Below are 20,529 nucleotides of genomic sequence, written 5' to 3' on the forward strand. Positions count from 1 at the left end.
ATTTTTATATATAGGATATGACAAGGGGTTAACGAAGCATAAAAGAAAGAAAGGGAGAAGAGTGCGGAGAGAAAGGAAAGGAATAAGAAGAAGAAAGGGAGGCAAACATCGTGAGGTGTTTATTTTATTTTATTTTATTTAAATTAGTTTATTATTTTAAATTATTAGTTTGTTAGTTTAGGGTTTATGGTAAAAGTCTAATTACCGATATAGGTAATCATTTTCACTTAGGGAAAATTAGGTAATCGTCTTTCGGATTTGATAGTTATATATTAAAAAAATAATTAATTAGTTTATTTGTTAGTCGTTAGTTATATAAAAAATATTTAATTAGTTTGTAGTTAGTTAAATAGTTAAGTTATATTTGTTTGTTGAATTTATATTATATAAAAATTTTAGTTAATTAGTTTATTAGTAGTTTAAGTTATACAAAAATAATTTATTAGTTGATTAAGGGCGCATTTAAATTATATTTTAAAAAGTTTAGTTTGTTAGTTTATTATTTTATTATATTATAAGTTATTATATAATTTTTTTTGTTAGTTGGTTTATATTAGATTATATTAAATGATTTTATAAATATTTTTGTTTATTTTTTTTACAGATTCATTTGAATGGCTGACCAAATTCCACTGCTGAGACTTGACAATGAACATATTTCAACTCATTTGGGAATAATGGTGTTATTCTTATTTAGTAAAATAAAATATTTGTTTAATGAATTATTATTATTATTAAATATTTGAATATTAATTTATGATTGTGATAAATTTTTTGAATTATTTAATTGTAGGAGGACGAGCAGCGAATCATTCGTCATCGGCTACATAATCTGCCCAAGCCACACCGATTGATAAAAGAAAACTTACAACATGATGGATTTTGGTATCTAACATTTGTGCGAGAATAATCAGAGGAAGATTTCGACTAGTCCACACATGTGAAGATCTAATAATTTAAGAACAAAAATTACATAAATTCAACTTCAATACGAAGATATAATAATTTAAGAACAGAAATTACATAAATTTCATATCAAAAATAGGTTCATTATTACAAAAATAGTTGTAGACATTTAATATCCTATGTAGGTGAAAGCATTCATCAACATAAGTGTATGCGCTAACACCAGCATACACACATGCAGCGACTGCATGAGCACATGGATATTTCCATGCCTGAAAACGACCACAATCACACCATTTGTGTCGTAAATCAACTCTAAATGTTTGGTATTCTCCTCCGACGTTACGGCGTATGCACGACACAACAAAAATATGACCAACTCGGTCGAAATTATGAACTACCATTGATGTTGTCAATCGCTCATTTGCTTCCATTGCTTCCACCACTATAGGAGCCCAAGTTTGACCTCTATTTATGAGACTCTCAATTTCTTTGCCTTTATCGGACCAAACCTTAGCCAACCTAAAGTACGTCTCTTTCACCACACTCGCTATTGGGAGATGACGTGTACCTTTTAGTACTGAATTAATGGTCTCAGCAAGGTTTGTGGTCATATGTCCGTACCGCCGACCTTCATCGTATGCTTGCGACCATTTTTCCCGCGATATTTTTGAAGCTCACTTCCAAACACGCTGATCATCGTAAAATACCTTCAAATTCTCCAATCTATTATTAAAATTTGGTCGGCGTAGTTCGTATCCTGTTTCATAATATATTGCGTTAGACCGCAATTAAAAAACCACATAAAAAATTCACAAATATTGAAAATAAAACTTACCCATGCTGACTATCTCGCTACGAGTTTGTGCGTTATGAAACTGGAAGTCGGTAATTAGGCTTTTATCCGAACCATTACCTATATCGGTAATTAGGCTTTTACCCTAAACTAACAAACTAACAATTTAAAATAATAAACTAATTTAAATAAAATAAAAATTACCTCACGATGTTTGCCTCTATTTCTTCTTCTTCTTCCTTTCTTTTCTCTCCGCACTCTTCTCCCTTTCTTTCTTTTATGCTTCGTTAACCCCATATCATATCCTATATATAAAAATTAAGCCCCAGTTGCTTTAATTAATTGGGCATAATTATTGAAATCACGGGCCTCCAACATCTGCAATAATGAAAATGATGTTGCAATAATGCAGCTATTAAAGCTGTATGGGAGCAGCGGGGAGCAGGCGAGCATGACGGGATCACATGGCGACCTATAAAGTCACTCGACATACATGGCGACCTCCATTTCAGCAGGGCGTGTATGGCGATTATCTAAATTTCCCTAAGTACAATGATTACCTACAGCGGTAATTAGGCTTTTATCTGAAACATGGCGACCTCCATTTCAGCAGGGCATGCATGGCGACCTTCAAGCATGTAAAGTGCAGCAGCTCACCACAGCTCATAGGGATGGCATGGCGACCTCCTTGGTCACCTGGAGCGCCTGGCGACATACGTTCGAACTGTAGATTTTACCCTATCTCAGCAATTAATTGTTGGAACGCATTATCTCGTGAATTTTTTCCAACAACATTATATCGTTGATTTTTCCATATATATTGCTACGAATGTGCAAAAAGTAATTGATTCCAAGTATCTGGAACTCCAGGCAAGCACCAAAGGATGCAATCAACATGTTTCCCTGGTTCTGCCTTTTCCTCGTCTGTCAAAAGCCTTCCCCCAGTTTCTGTATAAATGGATGAATGTGTATCGACTCTGTACATTAAAAGTTGCGTTATATTAAGAATCGAGACAGAAACTTTCATCTTCTTGATCACACCCGCCGCCACGCTCATCATCTCCTTGTATGCACCACTTCCCCAGAAATTCTTCTTCTTCAAAGGTTCTGTTTCGTTGAAGCATTTCAACCCATCTTCTCTGCCCCAATCTTCTCTCCTGCTAGCAAAAATATTTAAGAATTAACAACATTGTAAAAGGTATAATTATAGTTTTGGACCCCTTTGTTGTGTTTAAATTTTGAATTTAGTCATGTTGCATCCCGTCCAAATCTATTCCAAAAGATTAATCTCTGCATATCAGACCTCCCGGAGAATTTCTCCTCCAAAGAATAAAGAATTATATCTCCGGACATAAAGATCTTAGAGTTGTGCATCCCTCGAAAAATCACATTCTCTTGATATGACCTTCGACGAGCTCACATGATCTAGCAGAACTAAATCTACTATTAGGCATCATTTCAACTAAATCTACCGATTTAAAAGTAGTCATAGTTACTCGACGTCTAATATCAACACTAAAAACTATTATAAAACTTATCGATCATGACCAAGAAAGGAATATGGAACCCCCTTTCTTTCACTCATCATTCTTCTACTTCTTTGGGGGAGATGAAAGACTTTAATTCCTTCTAATGGTTGTTTGACCACCAGATGTAAGTTTTCGCTCAAATTTAAAGGGTGAATAACCTATAACTATCGTAATCTATTTATTCTTATCAACAAGTTAATATACTTTAATTTAAAATAATTTGATCTTTTTATTTCACAACTCTTCTAACCCATCATGCTAATATGGTTTTGTGGGTGTTAAAAGATGATTTTAAGAAAAGTCCATGCAAATGTTTTAACCTAAATAGTTAATGGTACTAACAATTTGAAATAACTAATAACATTATAGACGAGAGAGGATTATACTATACCATACTAAAAAGTATAAGGATTGAATCTCTAATTTCTAGCATAATAAAGTGAGCAAATCAAATTGTATGTAGAGGGGAAAGACAAGAACCAGACTTTGTACGTAGAGGGGAGATAGTTGTGAAGAAAACACGTGTCTTGTTGGGATTTATGGTTGAATCGATCCAGTTAGCCCACGTCTTCAGACCAATCTTGTAGGCAACCGGTGCATCCAATTTCTCATAACCTTCTTCTACATTGGCGAACGAACCCCATATGTAATATTTTTATACTAAACGATTACTTCACTAAGAAAAAATTGCATAACGAACACGAATTCAAATTTAAGTACATAAATCATATAAATAAATTTCAATTATATGAAACTTTATAAAGTTTGAATTTTTAAACTTCAAATGTTAAATTTTAAATCAAGTTTGAATTATTTGTTTTTTGAATTTGTCTCGATTCAATTAGAGTTGGGGAAAGGAGAACTTACAATGTTTTGAGCCTAGTGTAAAGTCAAAAAGGGCGATGGGCACCGTCTAAATTTCTAAATGGAAATTAACAAATTCAAAGGTAGGCACCGGGGTAGGCACTGAAAGAGAACAATTCAATGGGTTGGCAGATTATTGTTGAAAATATAATAGAGTTAATTACATTTTAGTCCCTACATATTTTAAGGTATTTTTAAGATTAGTCCCTAAGCTACAACTATAAATACCCTAACCCATTTAGCTTCAAAATCATCCCAAATCATTTATTTCTCCCAATACTAGAGAGCTTTCTTGTGAGTTTTGAGTGTTTGTAAACACCTATAAATTTTCTCTCTTTAGTAAAAGATATGCAGTAGTCCGGAGACGTAGACAAATTGGTTGAACTCCGTTATCAATTTTGGGTATTATTTTTCAGTTTTTATTTTGCATTCTCACTAATCTGGTTATAGGAAAATTACTCGTTCTCGTTTTATTTCCCAACAACTTGTAATCAGAGCTTTTGGTTGTGAATTTTGTCAATTTTTTGTAAGGCTACTATTCACGTGAATATTGAATTTCGTGAATAGTAAAAATTTTGTCGGCGATACGAATTTGTCGATGGAGGTATTTTAATATACGGTGGTTCACAAGAATTATCAGAAACAATCCAAACGAAGCCATATTCGAGTGAAAGCGATGGCTACAGACGAATGGAAGGCGAAAATTGAGAAGTTCGATGGTGCGGACTTTGGCTTTTGGAAGATGCAGATTGAATATTTTCTGTACCATAAAAATCTATATCAACCTCTCTTACGAAAACAACCAGAAGGCATGAAAATGAAGACTGAGCTCTTCTCGACAGACAAGCCCTTGGAGTTATCCGACTGACGTTATCCCGCAATGTTGCTTTCAACATAGCAAAGGAAAAGACTACGGCGGGTCTTATGGCGGCTCTCTCCAGTATGTATGAGAAGTCATTGGCCTCAAACAAAGTTCATTTGATGAGGCGATTATTCAATTTGCGGATGGCGGAAGGGGCATCAATGGCTCAACACCTAAATGAACTCAACACAATCACAACCCAGTTGAGTTCCGTGGAAATTGAATTTGATGATGAAGTTCGAGCTTTAATTCTCTTATCATCTCTACCAGACAGTTGGAATGCTACTGTTACAACAGTCAGCAGCTCGTCAAGAAACAGTAAATTGAAATTTGACGATGTTCGAGATCTGGTATTGAGTGAAGAAATTCGACGGAGAGAATCAAGTGAAGCATCAAGTTCCTCAGCCTTGCACACAAAGTCTATAGGGAGAACTTCAGAAAGAAATTCAAATCGTGACAGATCGAAATCCAAAAGGGGAAAATCTAGAACGGGAAAGAAATATTTTACCTGTTATAATTGTGGCAAGAAGGGTCATTTTAAAAGATATTGCCGAGAACTGAAGAAAGATACCGGCGCACAGGAAGCCAATATGACAGAGGAAACAGGAGCACTCATCATTTCTCGTGGTAAAAAGACTGATACTCTCTATGTAACCTCAAATTTAGAGAATATCATTGTAGTAGTAGATGTTGATGGAAAATTAAACCTATGACACCAAAGGCTTGGCCATATGAGCGAGAAAGAGATGAAGACACTTTTTTCAAAAGGGAAGTTGTCGGATTTAAAGAATGTAGATGTCAGACTATGTGAGGATTGCATCTTTGGCAAACAAAAGAAAGTCAGTTTTGCAAAGATTGGCAAGACACCCAAGGCTGGAAAGTTAGAGATAGTTCATACTGATGTATGGAGACCATCTCCAGTTCTATCTCTCGCAGGCTCACTATATTATGTCACCTTCATCGATGATTCTACAAGGAATATGTGGGTTTATTTTCTGAAGAAGAAATCAGAAGTCTTTGATACCTTTAGAAAATAGAAGGCCATAATGGAAAATGGAATGCCATAGTGGAAAATGAGACTGATCTGAAAGTCAAGGAGTTGAGGTCTAATAATGGAGGAGAGTACATAAATAGCAGATTCAGAGAATTTTACGCCAATAATGGGATCAAGATGGAGACAACAGTTTCCATGACACCGCAACAGAATGGCATAGCAGAGCGCATGAACATAACTCTGAATGAACATGCCAGAAGCATGAGGATATATGCCGGATTACCCAAATTTATATGGGCTGAAGCTATCAACACTGCAGCTTACCTGATCAACCGTGGGCCTTCAGTTCCTTTGGATGGTGGAATACCAGAGGAAGTTTGGAGCAAGAAAGAAATAAACCTTTCACACTTAAGAGTGTTTGGTTGTATTTCTTATGTACACATAGATTCTGCTGAAAGAAGTAAACTTGATGCCAAGTCCAACAAATGTGTTTTTGTTGGTTATGGTGGTGATGAGTTCGGTTACCGGTTTTGGGACTACGAAAATCGAAAGATCATCATAAGCAGAGATGTCATTTTCAATGAGAATGTGATGTATAAAGACAGATCAACCATAGAATCAAGTAGCTCCAATACCGAAGTTGAAACAAAGTAATTTGTTGTGTTCGAGGAGATTTCTAGAAATGATGTTCAGATCAGTCCTGAAGCAGTTCAAGAAGAATTAGGCACACTGGAACTAAGACGCTCCTCCAGAATTCGTAAATCAACCTAGCGTTATTCGCCTTCTTTGCACTACTTGTTGCTGACTGACAATGGTGAACCAGAGTGCTATGATGAAGCAATGCAGGTGGAGGATTCAGTCAAGTGGGAGTCTTCCATGAAAGATGAGATGAACTCGCTTATGTCAAATCAGACGTGAGAATTAGCTGAATTACCACCAGGAAAGAAAGCGTTCCATAACAAGTGGATTTACATGAATAAAGAAGAGCACGATGGGAGCAAACGCTACAAAGTAAGATTGATTGTCAAAGGTTTTCAGCAAAAATAAGGTATTGACTATAATCAAATTTTCTCTACAGTCGTGAAACTGTCTACAATCAGACTGGTGTTGAAAATTATAGTTGCAGAGAATCTACATCTTGAGCAGTTAGATGTGAAGACAACTTTCCTTCATGGTGATTTGAAGTAAGAAATTTATATGAGGCAGCCATAAGGCTTCATAGTGGCAGACAAGAAAAACCTGGTATGCATGTTGAAGAAGAGCTTGTATGGTTTAAAACAAGCTCCTAGACAGTGGTACAAGAAGTTCGATAGCTTCATGAGTAGCAGTGGTTTTACCAGATGCCAAGCAGATCATTGTTGCTACATCAAGAAGTTTGACAACAACTTCATTATTTTATTGTTGTATGTTGATGACATGCTCGTTACAGGCTCAGACATGAAAGAGATTATAAATTTGAAGCAAAAATTGTCGAAGCAATTTGCTATGAAGGATATGGGCGCTGCAAAGCAGATTCTTGGGATGAGGATTAAGAGACACATAAATTCGGGGACTTTGATGTTATCACAGGCTGAGTACATCAACAAAGTACTCTACAGGTTCAACATGCAAGATGCTAAACCAGTAAGTACACCTTTAGGTGTTCATTTTAGACTCTCCAAAGAATAGTCACCAAAGACGGAGGAAGAACGTGCACACATGGTGAAGGTGTTGTATGCCTCAACAATTGGAAGTCTGATGTATGCCATGGTTTGTATTAGACCAGATATTACTCATGCAGTGGGAGCTGTTAACAGGTACATGAATAATCTGGGCAAGGTACACAGGGAAGTAGTCAAATGGATCATCAAATATCTACGGGGTACCACAAACAAAGCACTTTGTTTCAAAGGTGAAGATACGATACTGACAGGCTATGTAGATGCTGACTTAGCCGAAAATGTTAACATCAGAATGAGCACTACAGGGCATGTGTAACACCCCTAACCCGTATTCGACTCGAATATGAGTCCGAGGTGTCACATTGACTTTTCAAACTTTGTCACTTAAAGAAAAATAGGGAAATTTTAAACTTTCATTAAAAAAAATACATTAATTTACATAAAAGAGATCACGAAATACAAAATCAATCAGAGCATTCATAATTAGTAACTTATTACATGCCAACACTCTATACACAACCCAAAATACCTACTTTGCCAATTACTTCTGATATGATCTTTTAGTAGTGATGTTATTCTTGCCACTTCTAGTACTGCTCTTCTTATTTTCTGGTACCTACGTGTAAATCACTTACACACTAAGTTATAAACTTAGTGAGGCAATAAATAAACATGTAGCTATAGATTCGTGAATATGCATTCTTACCATTTGATCATGACATTTCAATATGCATGTATATATTTCACTATAACCGATATAATCATGTCATATACATATGAAACTTATTTTCTTGTATCACTTTCACCTTAATTTATCTTTCAATTACCCATGTACATTATTGAGAACAGAGGTATTTGAGTACATTGAGGTTGTGCACTAATGTTGTCACCACAACTCAATAATTTCTCTCATGGGGCACCGACCATTTGTTCAGTATTTGTCCCGAAGGACCACTATGCCCCGAAGGACCACTATGTCCCGAAGGACCACTATGTCCCGAAGGACCACTACGTCCCGAAGGACCACTGGATACGTCCTGAATGACTAATATACCCTTGACTCTTGGCATGCCAACTATACCTATAGCTCTCGTATCACATAACATGGAATTTAATATGAATACATTTCTCATTTCATATCTCTTTCCATTATTTCACATACCTGGATTATATTCTTTGGCAATGATATTCGTTCATTCAATGTCATATGAACATATAATGAATTATGCATGTAATCACTATTACAATAGTATATGTATACATATACATGGGTATGGAATCATTAATTCAACTATCAGAGATAGACTTATCACAAGTCTTGTCTCTATACACTTTAACTATAAAATGCACTCACCTTAGCCTTGATTTGATTCGATTCTAATCCTTCGATTGTTCTGGAATAAGATTACACTCTAAATCTTCATAGTAATACATTGATACTTATCAGCATACAAATTGATATATTCCAAACTATTAATCCTTAGGCTAAAAAACTATTTTCATCTCTTATTGAAGGTATGCATTGATGCACTACACCATGTATCGATGCATTCTTTGACGGGTGCATCGATGCACTACCCATGCATCGGTGCATAAATCCTATTCGATGTTTGTATTTTAAGCAGGTGCATCGATGCACTAATGGCATTCGATGTTCATTTATTTTAAATGAGTGCATCGATGCACTCCATGTGCATCGATTCACCTTCAACAAATTCTGGGATTTTCTCTTGATGCATCGGTACACGTTGAATGTGCACCGATGCACTCTGCCCAAAATTCATTTCTTGAACCCGAAAACTTATACATTTCAGCTTAAATCTTTCATGTTTCATCCCCTTTTATATTCTTAACTCCAGTACACATACTTAAACCAATCTATACTCATTTATTTCATCTTAAACCTCAGAATTCTATCCTGCTTGTGAAATCCAAGAATTATACCAACTTTGCAACATGATTTAATTCCCCTTCTAACCCTTAATATGTCTTAACTAGATTGATGACAAGTCTAATTTAACTTCCAATTCTAGATATAAACTCTATTCCAAGATTTCATTCAAGAACATCTAATCTTTAATCTCTTCTAACTCCATCATCCTTTGATTTTAAGATAACCTAAGCTTTCCTTAAGCTTAGTTATCATCTAATAATCAAAAACCAATCTTAAATTTAACAAGAAACTCAATAATCAGAAAACTCACATTTGTTTTGCTTTACACGTACAAGGAAGAAAGAAGAAGAAAAGAACTCTGGAAGCCTTTGTGTTCTCCCCTCTTCAACCCACGTGGATACATATATAACCCTTCTTTTCTTATTTCCTTGTAAATGACCTTTTTGCCCTTCTATTCCTTCTTCCTTTCAATTCAAATCCATACAATAATTTACAAATAAATCTTTATACTATTCAATCATTCTATTTTAATCACCAAATTATGAGACTTTATAATTTAGTCACTAACCCGATATTGAGGATGTTACAGTATGTCTATACTCTAGGAGGTACTGCAGTGAGTTGGGTTTCTCAACTACAGAAGATAGTTGCTCTCTCCACAACTGAAGCAGAATATGTCGTTGTTACAGAAGCCATCAAGGAGATGGTCTGGCTCCAAAGTTTATTGGAAGAGTTAGGCAAGAAACAAGAAAACAATGTCTTGTATTACGACAGTCAAAGTGCTATAAATCTAGCAAAGAATTCGTCTTTTCATTCTAGGACGAAGCACATACAATTGAGATATCATTTTATCCGGTCTTTTCTGGAAGATGGGATTTTGAAACTTGAAAAGATTAGTGGAGCTCAAAATCCGGCATACATGTTGACAAAGACGGTAACTACGGACAAACTGAAGTTGTGTTCAGCTACAGTTGGCATGCCAGAATAACAAGACCAGAAATGCTGCTGCATTGACCGAGGTGTGAAGACAGATTAAAATCAATCTTCAAGTGGGAGATTGTAAAGTCAAAAAAGGGTGGTGGGCACCGCCTAAATTTCTAAATGGAAATTAACAAATTTAAGGTAGGCACCAAAGGAGCACAATTCAATGGGTTGGCAGATTATTGTTGAAAATATAATAGGGTTAATTACATTTTAGTCCTTGCTTACTTTAGGGTATTTTCAAGATTAGTCCCTAAGCTACAACTATAAATACCCTAACCCATTTAGCTTCAAAATCATCTCAAATCATCTCTTTCTCCCAATACTAGAGAGCTTTATTGTGAGTTTTGAGTGTTTGTAAACAACTGTAAATGTTCTCTCTTTAGTAAAATATCTGCAGCATTCCGGAGACGTAGGTAAATTGACTGAATTCCATTATCAATTTCGGGTATTATTTTTCCGCTTTTATTTCACATTCTCACTAATCTGGTTATAGGGAAATTGCTCGTTCTCGTTTTATTTCTCAACACATAGGGCCAATCATCAACCAAACATAAGTATTGAAGGCAAGGATATCAGCTCCTTCCCAATCTCTCGAAGAATTGGAAACCGAATGAATTTTTATGATTCTCTTCTTTGGTTCTAAGATTTGAGATCCGTATTGGGTTGAACAAGAAATGGAGACCAATGAAACTCAATAGTTACATTATATTCCTGAAAAAAAAATTATTGATAATAGAACGATAAAGATATCTTAATTGAATTAATCTTAAAAAACGAATTAAATGAAATGAAATTGAATTGATTGATTAAATCGATCAGGATTATCATAAGTCGGGTTGAGTTTTTTGCCACTCAAATCAGACCCGAGTATAACACCCTTCTACATGTTAGTCGACTCGAACTGTACTTAGGAAAACTGCACTCGAACCAAAATTTGACTCGATTTTAGAGTAAAATTAACAATCACACCCAACTTGACATGACACAAATATATGTAATTCTCATTTTTATTAGATAAAATAGATATCTAATTAAAAAAAATTAGAAAGATAAGTATTAATATAATTATCCTTAAATAAATAATATTTTCGGGCCGAGTCGAATGTTTTTACTATAAATCTTATCTGATTCGACTTTATTTTCTTGAAAAAACTGTCCGACTCAATTCAAAATGAATCTTCAAAAAAAAACATCCGACCATATCGAATCACATCAAAATCCATCGAATTCGGATCAAACTTTCATCTCTAAACCCGATTTATGCTCTCTCTAAATGGGGTTAGTGAGGTGTGAGCTTTACATTCAAGCAATGTGGGATACGCAATAATGAAATCAATACCTTGGCTCTGAAGACATTACGAATTCTGCCTCGTCTCATAGATTTATTTTCGGGAGGAATAGTCTATTCAACCATACAAACGAAAGATTCCCGTTGGCTTCTTTGCAGGGAATCCCCCACAAACACTAGCCTCTTTCCCCTAAGCTTTTTAAGTGCAACGTCCGCATCAAATCTACACATAAAAAGGAAACATTACTATAAAATAAACTATAAATTGTCCGTGACGAAAATAGATAGAGTTAATTGAATCTTTAAAATATACCGATTGAGTCCTTAAAGTATTAGTATCATGCATATCAAGTAAATTTTGTTGTCAGTCTAGGCATCACATTAGATAGGGTGTGTTTGGTTGGGGGAACACGATTTCCATGAGAATGGAATCCACATTCTCCTGTTTGATTGGTCGGGAATATCATTCTTGGTAATCTTACATTACCAATAGTAGATTTTTGGGGTATGTTACTGGGAATATCATTACCTCCCTTTCTTTAGGTATTGTTGGATTACTGACGTTTTGGACTAAAATGCCCTTAATTTTCCCCCCAAAAATATCATTATTCTGTCATTGAATAATAAAAATTCTACGAATGTTAAATTACAAATTTATCTTTAAACTATTTTAGATTTACAAAAAAAAATCTATAATTAAAATTTTATATGAAGTTCAGGGGTTAAAATAAAATTTTACCCTTTCATTAAACCTTTTTATATTTTCAATTTTGTAAAAAAAAATTATATAAATTTTATGAATTTAAATTTTTTAAAGAAAATATATAAATATTTTCCAACTTGTTTAAAAAACAAATATATAATAAGAACAATTTGGTCAAATATACATTCTAATAATCTTTTATTTCTTTAACTAAACACGGTAATTTTACATTACTGCTAAACCAACCAAACACAAAATACAACATTCCCAGTAATTCTATTCCCTGGTAATCTTTTATTCCCTGGTAATCTTTTATTCCCTGGTAATCTTTTATTCCCTAGTAATCTTTTATTCCCACTGGTAATTTTATATTCCGTGAACCAAACGCAACCTAAATAATGACTTGATTTGATGTAGAAACATTTTTTTTAATTAAAGGAAGACTATTACAATGAAATACTAGGAGCGAGTAAAAACAGGACCATGAAGGTCTCGAGCAAGATGAGGTATTATCTCCTGGGGAGATTCAATGTATATGCATGTTTGATCATTTGAAACGACGGTAGATTTTTCAAGGAAGTCTGCTGCAGCGTTGGCTTCACGACGTATGAGAATGAAATCAACCTTCCATTGTTTTGAAATAAGGCTCGCGATAGATCTGACAATAGACACTGGGCTGGATGCAGCTGTTGAAGAAGTCACAAGTGTTAGAGCTTCAGCACAGTCCGTTTGGCATTGGAGGTGCTCGAGTCTTTGGGACCACGCTAATTGAAGTCCTTCAAGAATCCCCTAGAGTTCAGCTTGTAATGGGGAGGAAATACCAACCGCTTTATTAAATCCGACGATCCAATCTCCATCCTTGTTCCGGATGATGCCACCTGCCGATCCTAGAGAGGAAGTATGATGAACTGCACCATCTGTGTTGAGCGTAAACCAGCCAGCAGGCGCTGGTCGCCATTGAATAAGTTCCGGGCGAGGAAAAGCAGTATCGGTCAAGGAATCAGGCGTCGTAGTGATGAAATAATTAGCCCAGTTTTTGCTGTGGTTGAGTAATTGATCATTAGAGAGGGACAGATTGATGGATGAATTTCTTCGCTTCTAGATCTGCCACGCTAGGGTAGCAAATAAAGTTTTCCAAGGGATTTTTGAACCTGCAAAAAGTCGATTGGAATCAAGATTCATCATAACCCATTCATTAGTTCCTAGAGTGAAGAAATCCTGAAGTTGCTGCTGTCGAATGATCAATTGCCAAAGAGAAGCAGTTTGTTTGCAATCTCGCAACACATGCAACAAAGTTTCATTAGTTGATCTACATATTTTACATAGAGGATCATCGGTAAGGTTACGCGCACATCGATTGACATTCGTTAGTAATCGATCTCGATAGGAAATCCAAAGGAAGTGTTTGATACGCTCCGGGATAGGAAGACGCCAGTGCTTGATACAATTAACTCGTGTAACGAAATTTTGCTTACTTAGGCAAGTGGCAGTCATCTGGCCGCCATTCCCAATGATGGTAATCAAAATCAAGCTGACCATTTTTCTCACAAGAAAATTGTCTCTCGACGTACGGACAACTCATATCCGTGTACAATGGCTTGATAGAATGGTTGAACACCCCACTTCCCACGGGTAATATCGCATTCTTCCGGCTCGAACTCGAACCTGTCGTCGAGGTCGGGGTTCTCCACGATTCTCTCTGCAAATATATCCGATAAAAAAATACTTTATATACTTAAATAAAAAAAAAGATAGTATAATTTAAGTACTCATTTGTTGATTCGCTTACTAGCTTTTGCAACAGCACTTCTTCTAGCACAGGATCCAGCTTTGAGAATAGAGTCTGAGGAGAGAAAGCTTAGTCTTTCCGTATATAAGAGAGCAAGAAATGCAAAACTGCAGAGTGAAACTGTGATAATAGAAAGAGGTAGCTTTCCTTTGTATGATTTCATTTTCATCACGACTGTTGAAGAAGATGATACTACAAAGCTCATGTTCAGAGAAAAAAGCTGAGAAAATATGAGGGCTTGTAGTACAACAGTATGATGACAACCTTTTTTTATTTCCCTTTTTGTAGTGTTTTCTTGAGTAAGAGTAAAGCTAAAGCTATGGTTATGATTATGGGCTTTAACATCTGTTTAGCAGTATATAATGGAAGGTGGAGAGTAAGTTCAGAGGCTAACATCTTTGTCTTCTTTCTTGCTGTGGAAGCTACATTGTTTTTGTTAGATTTGTGTGACCTGAATTTTGTTAACTTGTTTCAGACGAAGGACAAAGGGTTTTGAATATGGGTGTAAATTAACCAAGTTTGAATAACAAGATTATGTTCGTTTGATTTTTTTTTTAAATTGTTTATGTCCAGTTTGTTAGTTTATATGTCGTCAACATGTTCGTTTAGCATTCGTCAATATATTCGTTTAGAGTTCACAAATATGTTCGTCAAAATTGTGAAATTACATCACTAATCGTTAAGCTCCTTTCACTTCACAGTTTAAACTCCAAAGTTCACCATATATTTATTTTAGTCCATATCTTCGCTAATATTTAAAATATATAAAAAAATAAAAGGAAAATGAGAAATGAGTACACGAGCTTATAAACAAGCTTATAAACTATTCAATAAACGAGCTTGTTCATAAACATAAACGAATCGAACATACATTTTCTCGTGTTCGTTCGTTTTTTAAATAAATATAAAAAATTTATTCATACTCGTTTATTTAGCTTAATAAAAAACATTATACGAATAATTCACAAACAATTCATCAAACGTTATGTTCATTTAGTTACTAATTTTAAACCGATTCGAGCTGCCTTCATTTCGTAGCAGGTAGAAGTTACCGATCGCATGGTGTTCCCTGCCACGAGGGAGGAGGCTGATATGGACTGATGTCCTTGCATGTACATGTGTTGAATTATATATCAAAAGAACCAAAATTGCTTTTAAGGTGGAGTCAAGCTCTTAGCTTTATTGTTTTAATTTCCTTGAGAATTAATCTTTATTCATTTACGGTACACAATCGGCAATGCTTCTCTAATTTGCGGTTTAAACGATCCCATGAGGCGCTTCAACAAATACAGTAACACCATGTTGTTGTTTAAGCTCCAGTATGACAAGTTGAGTTAGGGATGTTGTGTTCTAGCACATTATTTGAAGTTTTGGGTCGTGGTAGTTGTTTATAAGGTCCTTGTGGGCTTGAGCTTATATGGGGCTATAACTAGCTTTACCTAAATTGCTTGTTGTTTAATTCCATTCTAATTTATAACATAAAATTTTATGTTCAAGAATCTTTTTTATTGAAATATAAAAAAAAATTCCTGAATTAACACCCCCAAATTGTCATCTACGTCAGTACAATCAATTTTGAATGTTGAGATCTCGATTATTTTATAAGATAATATATAATATAGTTCATGATATTTCTTTAACAACTCAAAATAAATATATTTTATCATGAGATTATCAAATCTCGCATTATTTTAAATATTATTTTTAAATGTTTAAATATATTATTTTTAAACATATACTTATGGAGTGATTAAAGGCAATACTTATACACGTGTGTTGTCATTATTTTTTTTGTCTGATTTGTGTTTGTAGAAATACATATTAAAGATATTTAATTTTTGTCGTCTAAATTCTAAAAAATTGATACATTGTATTAATTAAAGAATACTTTAAATACTTAAATAAAAAATAGTATATTTTTAGATACTTATTTTAACTAAAAAGACTTTAAATATTTATTTTGGTTAAAATGAATACTTTAAGTACTTCGATTAAAAAATATTTTAAATATTTAAATAAAAAAGATGGCATATTCTAAATTCTTATTTATGATATAAGGGAAAAAACTAAAATTAAAGTAAAGGAAACTTTTTTGGCGATTTTCCCCAAAAATCACCGGTGATCGATATATATATCAATCTAACACCGATCAGATTATATTTCCCGATCTAACACCCGTAGCAGTAAAACACACCCTCTGTACCGCGCTATACGCTGACTGAGTTACACGTGGGGTATAGCGCGCCCCTTGTTCCGAGCTATACGGCACGTAGGGGTATAGCGCGGATCAGTAGCCGCGCTATACGCCGTACCAAAATTATATTTAACGCGATCCCTGATCCGCGCTATATAACAATTACATATAACACGGTGCAGGTACCGCGCCTTATATGTTTATAAATACCTCCCGTTCTCGCATCTCTCCTCACATCTCCTCGCATCTCTCATCTCTTATAAATTAATACAATAATTCTGTCAACGAGTAATAATTCTGGCAATCTTCTTATATTTGATTTAGAAGTTCGTGCGATTTTTCGTTATAAGGTAATTTTGTTATAATTTTTTAATTATACTTATTGTTTATTATCCTTATTTGAAAAAATATTATACTAATTATTTTTAATTAATTTTTATGTTTGTAAAATTGGAAAGCGGGAGCATATGTCGAAATAGTTTTGTGGTGCAGATAATAATATAAAATTATATTATTTAAATTATTTACGTTGATGTGTAGAAAAAATTTTGTGTTATATTTTCGTTCATATATAATTTATTTAATCATGTTTGTTTAAGTTGTTTTTTTTTGCAGATATAATATTGCCGCACTTTTAAACTCAAAGAATGACGCGACTTTAAGCTATTGTTTATTATGATGGTGAATTCGAGAAGATGAAACCGGCGTTGTTTTCGTATCAAATGAGCATGTTAAAATATCATTCAAGAGAAACATAACTCTTGAGGAGCTGATAACGAAGATTTCGAGGAAGATTCATGTTGGAAGTAACAGAAGAATGTCGTCGTTATAGTACAGATTTCCAACATCATTGTTGCCATTAACTTATACAACGTTCGAACTTTCGAACAATGATGATGTTCAAATGATGGTTGAAGCTCAAAGTAATTATTTAGACGCCGCTATTGAGATGTATGCATATTTTGTTTAAGTGCGTGCTGTTCGGGGTCAATCTTTAAGCTCACACTATGGGCTGGCTGAACAAGTTGATCAAGTTGACAGCCCGACTACAGTAATGTGTAATGATTTTAATGCCATAATGGGGAGACATTAATCCGTAACTCCTTAAGATATGTACCGATGTGGGTCCACGAACAATCCGTATGGCAACACCGCGTCCAGTTCAAGGGGAAGGCATTCATCTGCAAATTTCTTTGACCATATAGAGATGCCATCGACGCAACCATATGTTCAGTTTCCATTTGACACGATGGCTTCAAGCTCCAGGGGGAGGCATTCGACTGCGAGCTTTTTCGATCTCAATGTCGATATGCCTTCCAGTTCAAGGGGAAGGCGTGCAAGTAGTAGTAGGTTCTTCGACCTAAATGTGGAGAGCATGGAGGAACCATCATCTCCACCAGAAGAACCGCTTTGTGAGCCTGGTGCGGATGGTGCTGAGACTGGACTATTCATTCACCCAGAATCACCGCAATTCAACTCCGATGATGATGAAGTTCCAGGAAATGTGGCACAAACTGACCCTCCTGCACATATGTATGAAGCTGATTATGGTGCAATGTACGGGCCAGAATTTGCGAATATGCCTCATCTCGGTGACTATGGATATTACTCATCAATAAATAATGGTGAGTTATCTTTAGGCATGGAGTTTTCAAGCAAAGAAGAAGCGATGATGGCTATCAAAAATTACAATATCCGTAATTCTGTTCAGTCCAGAGTCAACCGATCGACGACCGAAAAATATGTATGCTACTGTGCCCGACGCGAAAACAGATGCAATTGAATGGTTCGCGTATCGAAAATGAAGAGGAAAAACAACATATGAGAACTAACAGTATACAACGGTCCTCACACATGTTGTGTTGAAGGGGTCAACCAAGATCATCCCAACTTGGACTCTGAAGTGATATGCCAAGCCATCATGCCCATGGTAAAAGTAAGCTCTCATATAGCTGTTGCAATGTTGATTTCAGCTATACAATTGCAGTATGGGTACACCGTCTCCTATAAAAAAGCTTTGTTGGAAAAACAAAATGCCATTGTCAAACTTCATGGTGAATGAGATGCATCTTACAATGAACTTCCAAGTTGGTTTAGGCTGGTGCCGGCGTTGAATCCTGGGATAATTGTGGACTTTGAAACCTCCTATGCATACCATAATGATCGAGTTCTTCGCGATCGATGCCAATTCTACCGGGTTTTTTGGAGTTACCCACAATGCGTTAATCCTGCCAAATACTACAAGCCTATGGTCCAGATCGACGGGACTTTCTTGTATGAAAAATATAAGTAAGTTTTATTATTGGCAGTTGTCCAAGATGGCAATCGCAACATTCTTCTAGTTGCTTTTTCTCTTGTCGAAGGAGAAGATACAGATTCTTGGGCTTTTTTCCTCCGAAATTTACGTGCACATGTTATCACGAGGGAACAAATCTGTTTCATTTCAGATCGCGAAGCTGGGATCAAAGAAACAATGGAGTCTTTGGGTTCAATGTGGCAACCACCCTTTGTCCAACATAGGTATTATCTCCGACACATTGCTGCGAACTATCATAGAAGGTACAAGAAGAATGATGAGCGTCAATTAATTGTGCACATGGGTAAGTGAAAGCAAGTTAGTAAGCTATACATTTTTTGATCATTTTAATTTTGCAAAGAAAGTAAGTTAGTAAGTTATACATTTTTTGATCAGGTTACGAACTAATTCCTCGAATGTTTGAATTAATGCTTCAAGATTTGCGGGCGAAGAACGAGGAAGGATACGATTACATCAACCTCATCGATAAAGAAATGTGGACGAACACATATGATGGTGGATATCGATATGGACACATGACGACCAACTTGGCTGAGGCAATTAATTCAACCTTAAAGGGTGCACGTTACTTACCTGTAGCGGCTTTGGTAAAAACTACATATTTTCATTTGAGGGCGCTTTTTGCGAAGCTAGGGGGACAAGCTCAAACCTGGATGCAAGGCGGTCATGTCTATCACCCTAGATTAGTTGCAGATCTACATAAAAAAATTGTTGCATCAAATGGAATGTCTGTAACAAGCTTCTCAAGAAGGCATGAAATGTTTCGTGTTACATAGTTGCCGCGACCTCTTCAAGGGATTGAAGTTGTGTCGTTAAGCGTAAATCTAAGGGACAGAACTTGCGAATGTGGGTTTTTCAAGCTCTGAAGTATCCATGCTCTCATGTTATAGCAGCTTACTCGCATACACGTCAAGACTATAACCATTTTGTGGATCCCGTATACCTACTATCTGAAGTTTTTAAGGTATACGAATTTGAGTTTCCCCCCATAGGTAATGACAAAGACCCTGATGAGGTTCAATATTGGCTTCTGATTGTACCAAATCCGAGTTTATTGAGGGAGTGTGGTCGTCCAAAATCCAATCGAATTCATTGCGATATGGATATTCGAGAAAGATCTAGACAAGACAGAAGATGTGGCCATTGTAGAAACCCAGGACACACTAGAAAAACATGTCCACTTCTGTTGTCATCAAGTAACAATTGATGAGGAAATGATGTATTTGTTTATCAAATAATAATTCTTGTATTTTAATTTGCATTTACTTCAAGTTAATGTCATTCGATAATCGTTGATGAAGATTAAAAAAACGAACACAATCATTAAATTTTATCAAACTAATAACAATTTGGTATTTAAATACAGCAAACTTACAATAAGAATTAAATGGTAAATGATAACCAAATTACAATAACTGATATTAAATGGTAATAAACAAAATTAACTGAAATATATTAAAAAAAGTCCAACAAATTTAACAAAATAAAGTAAGTATTAAATTAGAAATAATAACAAATTACAATTAAACAAAATAAAGTAAATACAAATATAATAAAAAAATCTATCGATGCATGCATCGCGAATGTGTTCCGCAGGGTGGTGGCTGTCGGTCTCGAGGAGGATTTCTTCGTATCACTGGTTCTGACTCCTCGCTGTCATCATCGTCGTCGTCGTCGTCGTCGTCACCGTCATCATCGTCATCGTCATCGTCGTCGTCGTCCTGAGCATGTACATTAGGTTGATGAGG

At 35.4% G+C, this 20,529-nt stretch overlaps 1 protein-coding gene across 1 annotated transcript; it reads right to left on the reverse strand.

The window, feature by feature from the left end:
• Positions 1–2,525: 2,525 nt before the first annotated feature.
• On the reverse strand, positions 2,526–14,173 carry LOC120150943 (protein trichome birefringence-like 3). The gene is made up of 6 exons (XM_039163521.1): positions 13,957–14,173; positions 11,830–12,001; positions 11,018–11,201; positions 4,099–4,110; positions 3,717–3,875; positions 2,526–2,859 (listed from the first exon to the last, which is right to left on the reverse strand). Exons 3-6 carry the CDS (start codon positions 11,029–11,031, stop codon positions 2,526–2,528), a joined length of 519 nt encoding a protein of 172 aa, XP_039019452.1. The 5' UTR covers positions 11,032–11,201; positions 11,830–12,001; positions 13,957–14,173.
• Between the last annotated feature and the right edge of the window lie 6,356 nt (positions 14,174–20,529).

This window comes from Hibiscus syriacus, unplaced genomic scaffold (assembly GCF_006381635.1).
Source record: "Hibiscus syriacus cultivar Baekdansim isolate YM2019G1 unplaced genomic scaffold, ASM638163v2 tig00111027_pilon, whole genome shotgun sequence".
Lineage (NCBI taxonomy): Eukaryota > Viridiplantae > Streptophyta > Magnoliopsida > Malvales > Malvaceae > Hibiscus > Hibiscus syriacus.

What these genes read in the sequence shown, in the direction of transcription:
- LOC120150943 (XM_039163521.1), bottom strand. An exon ending in ATCTCCCCTCTACGTACAAA is followed by an intron (nt 2,860 to 3,716) that starts GTCTGGTTCTTG and finishes TTTTGCTAGCAG; the next exon opens with GAGAGAAGATTGGGGCAGAG.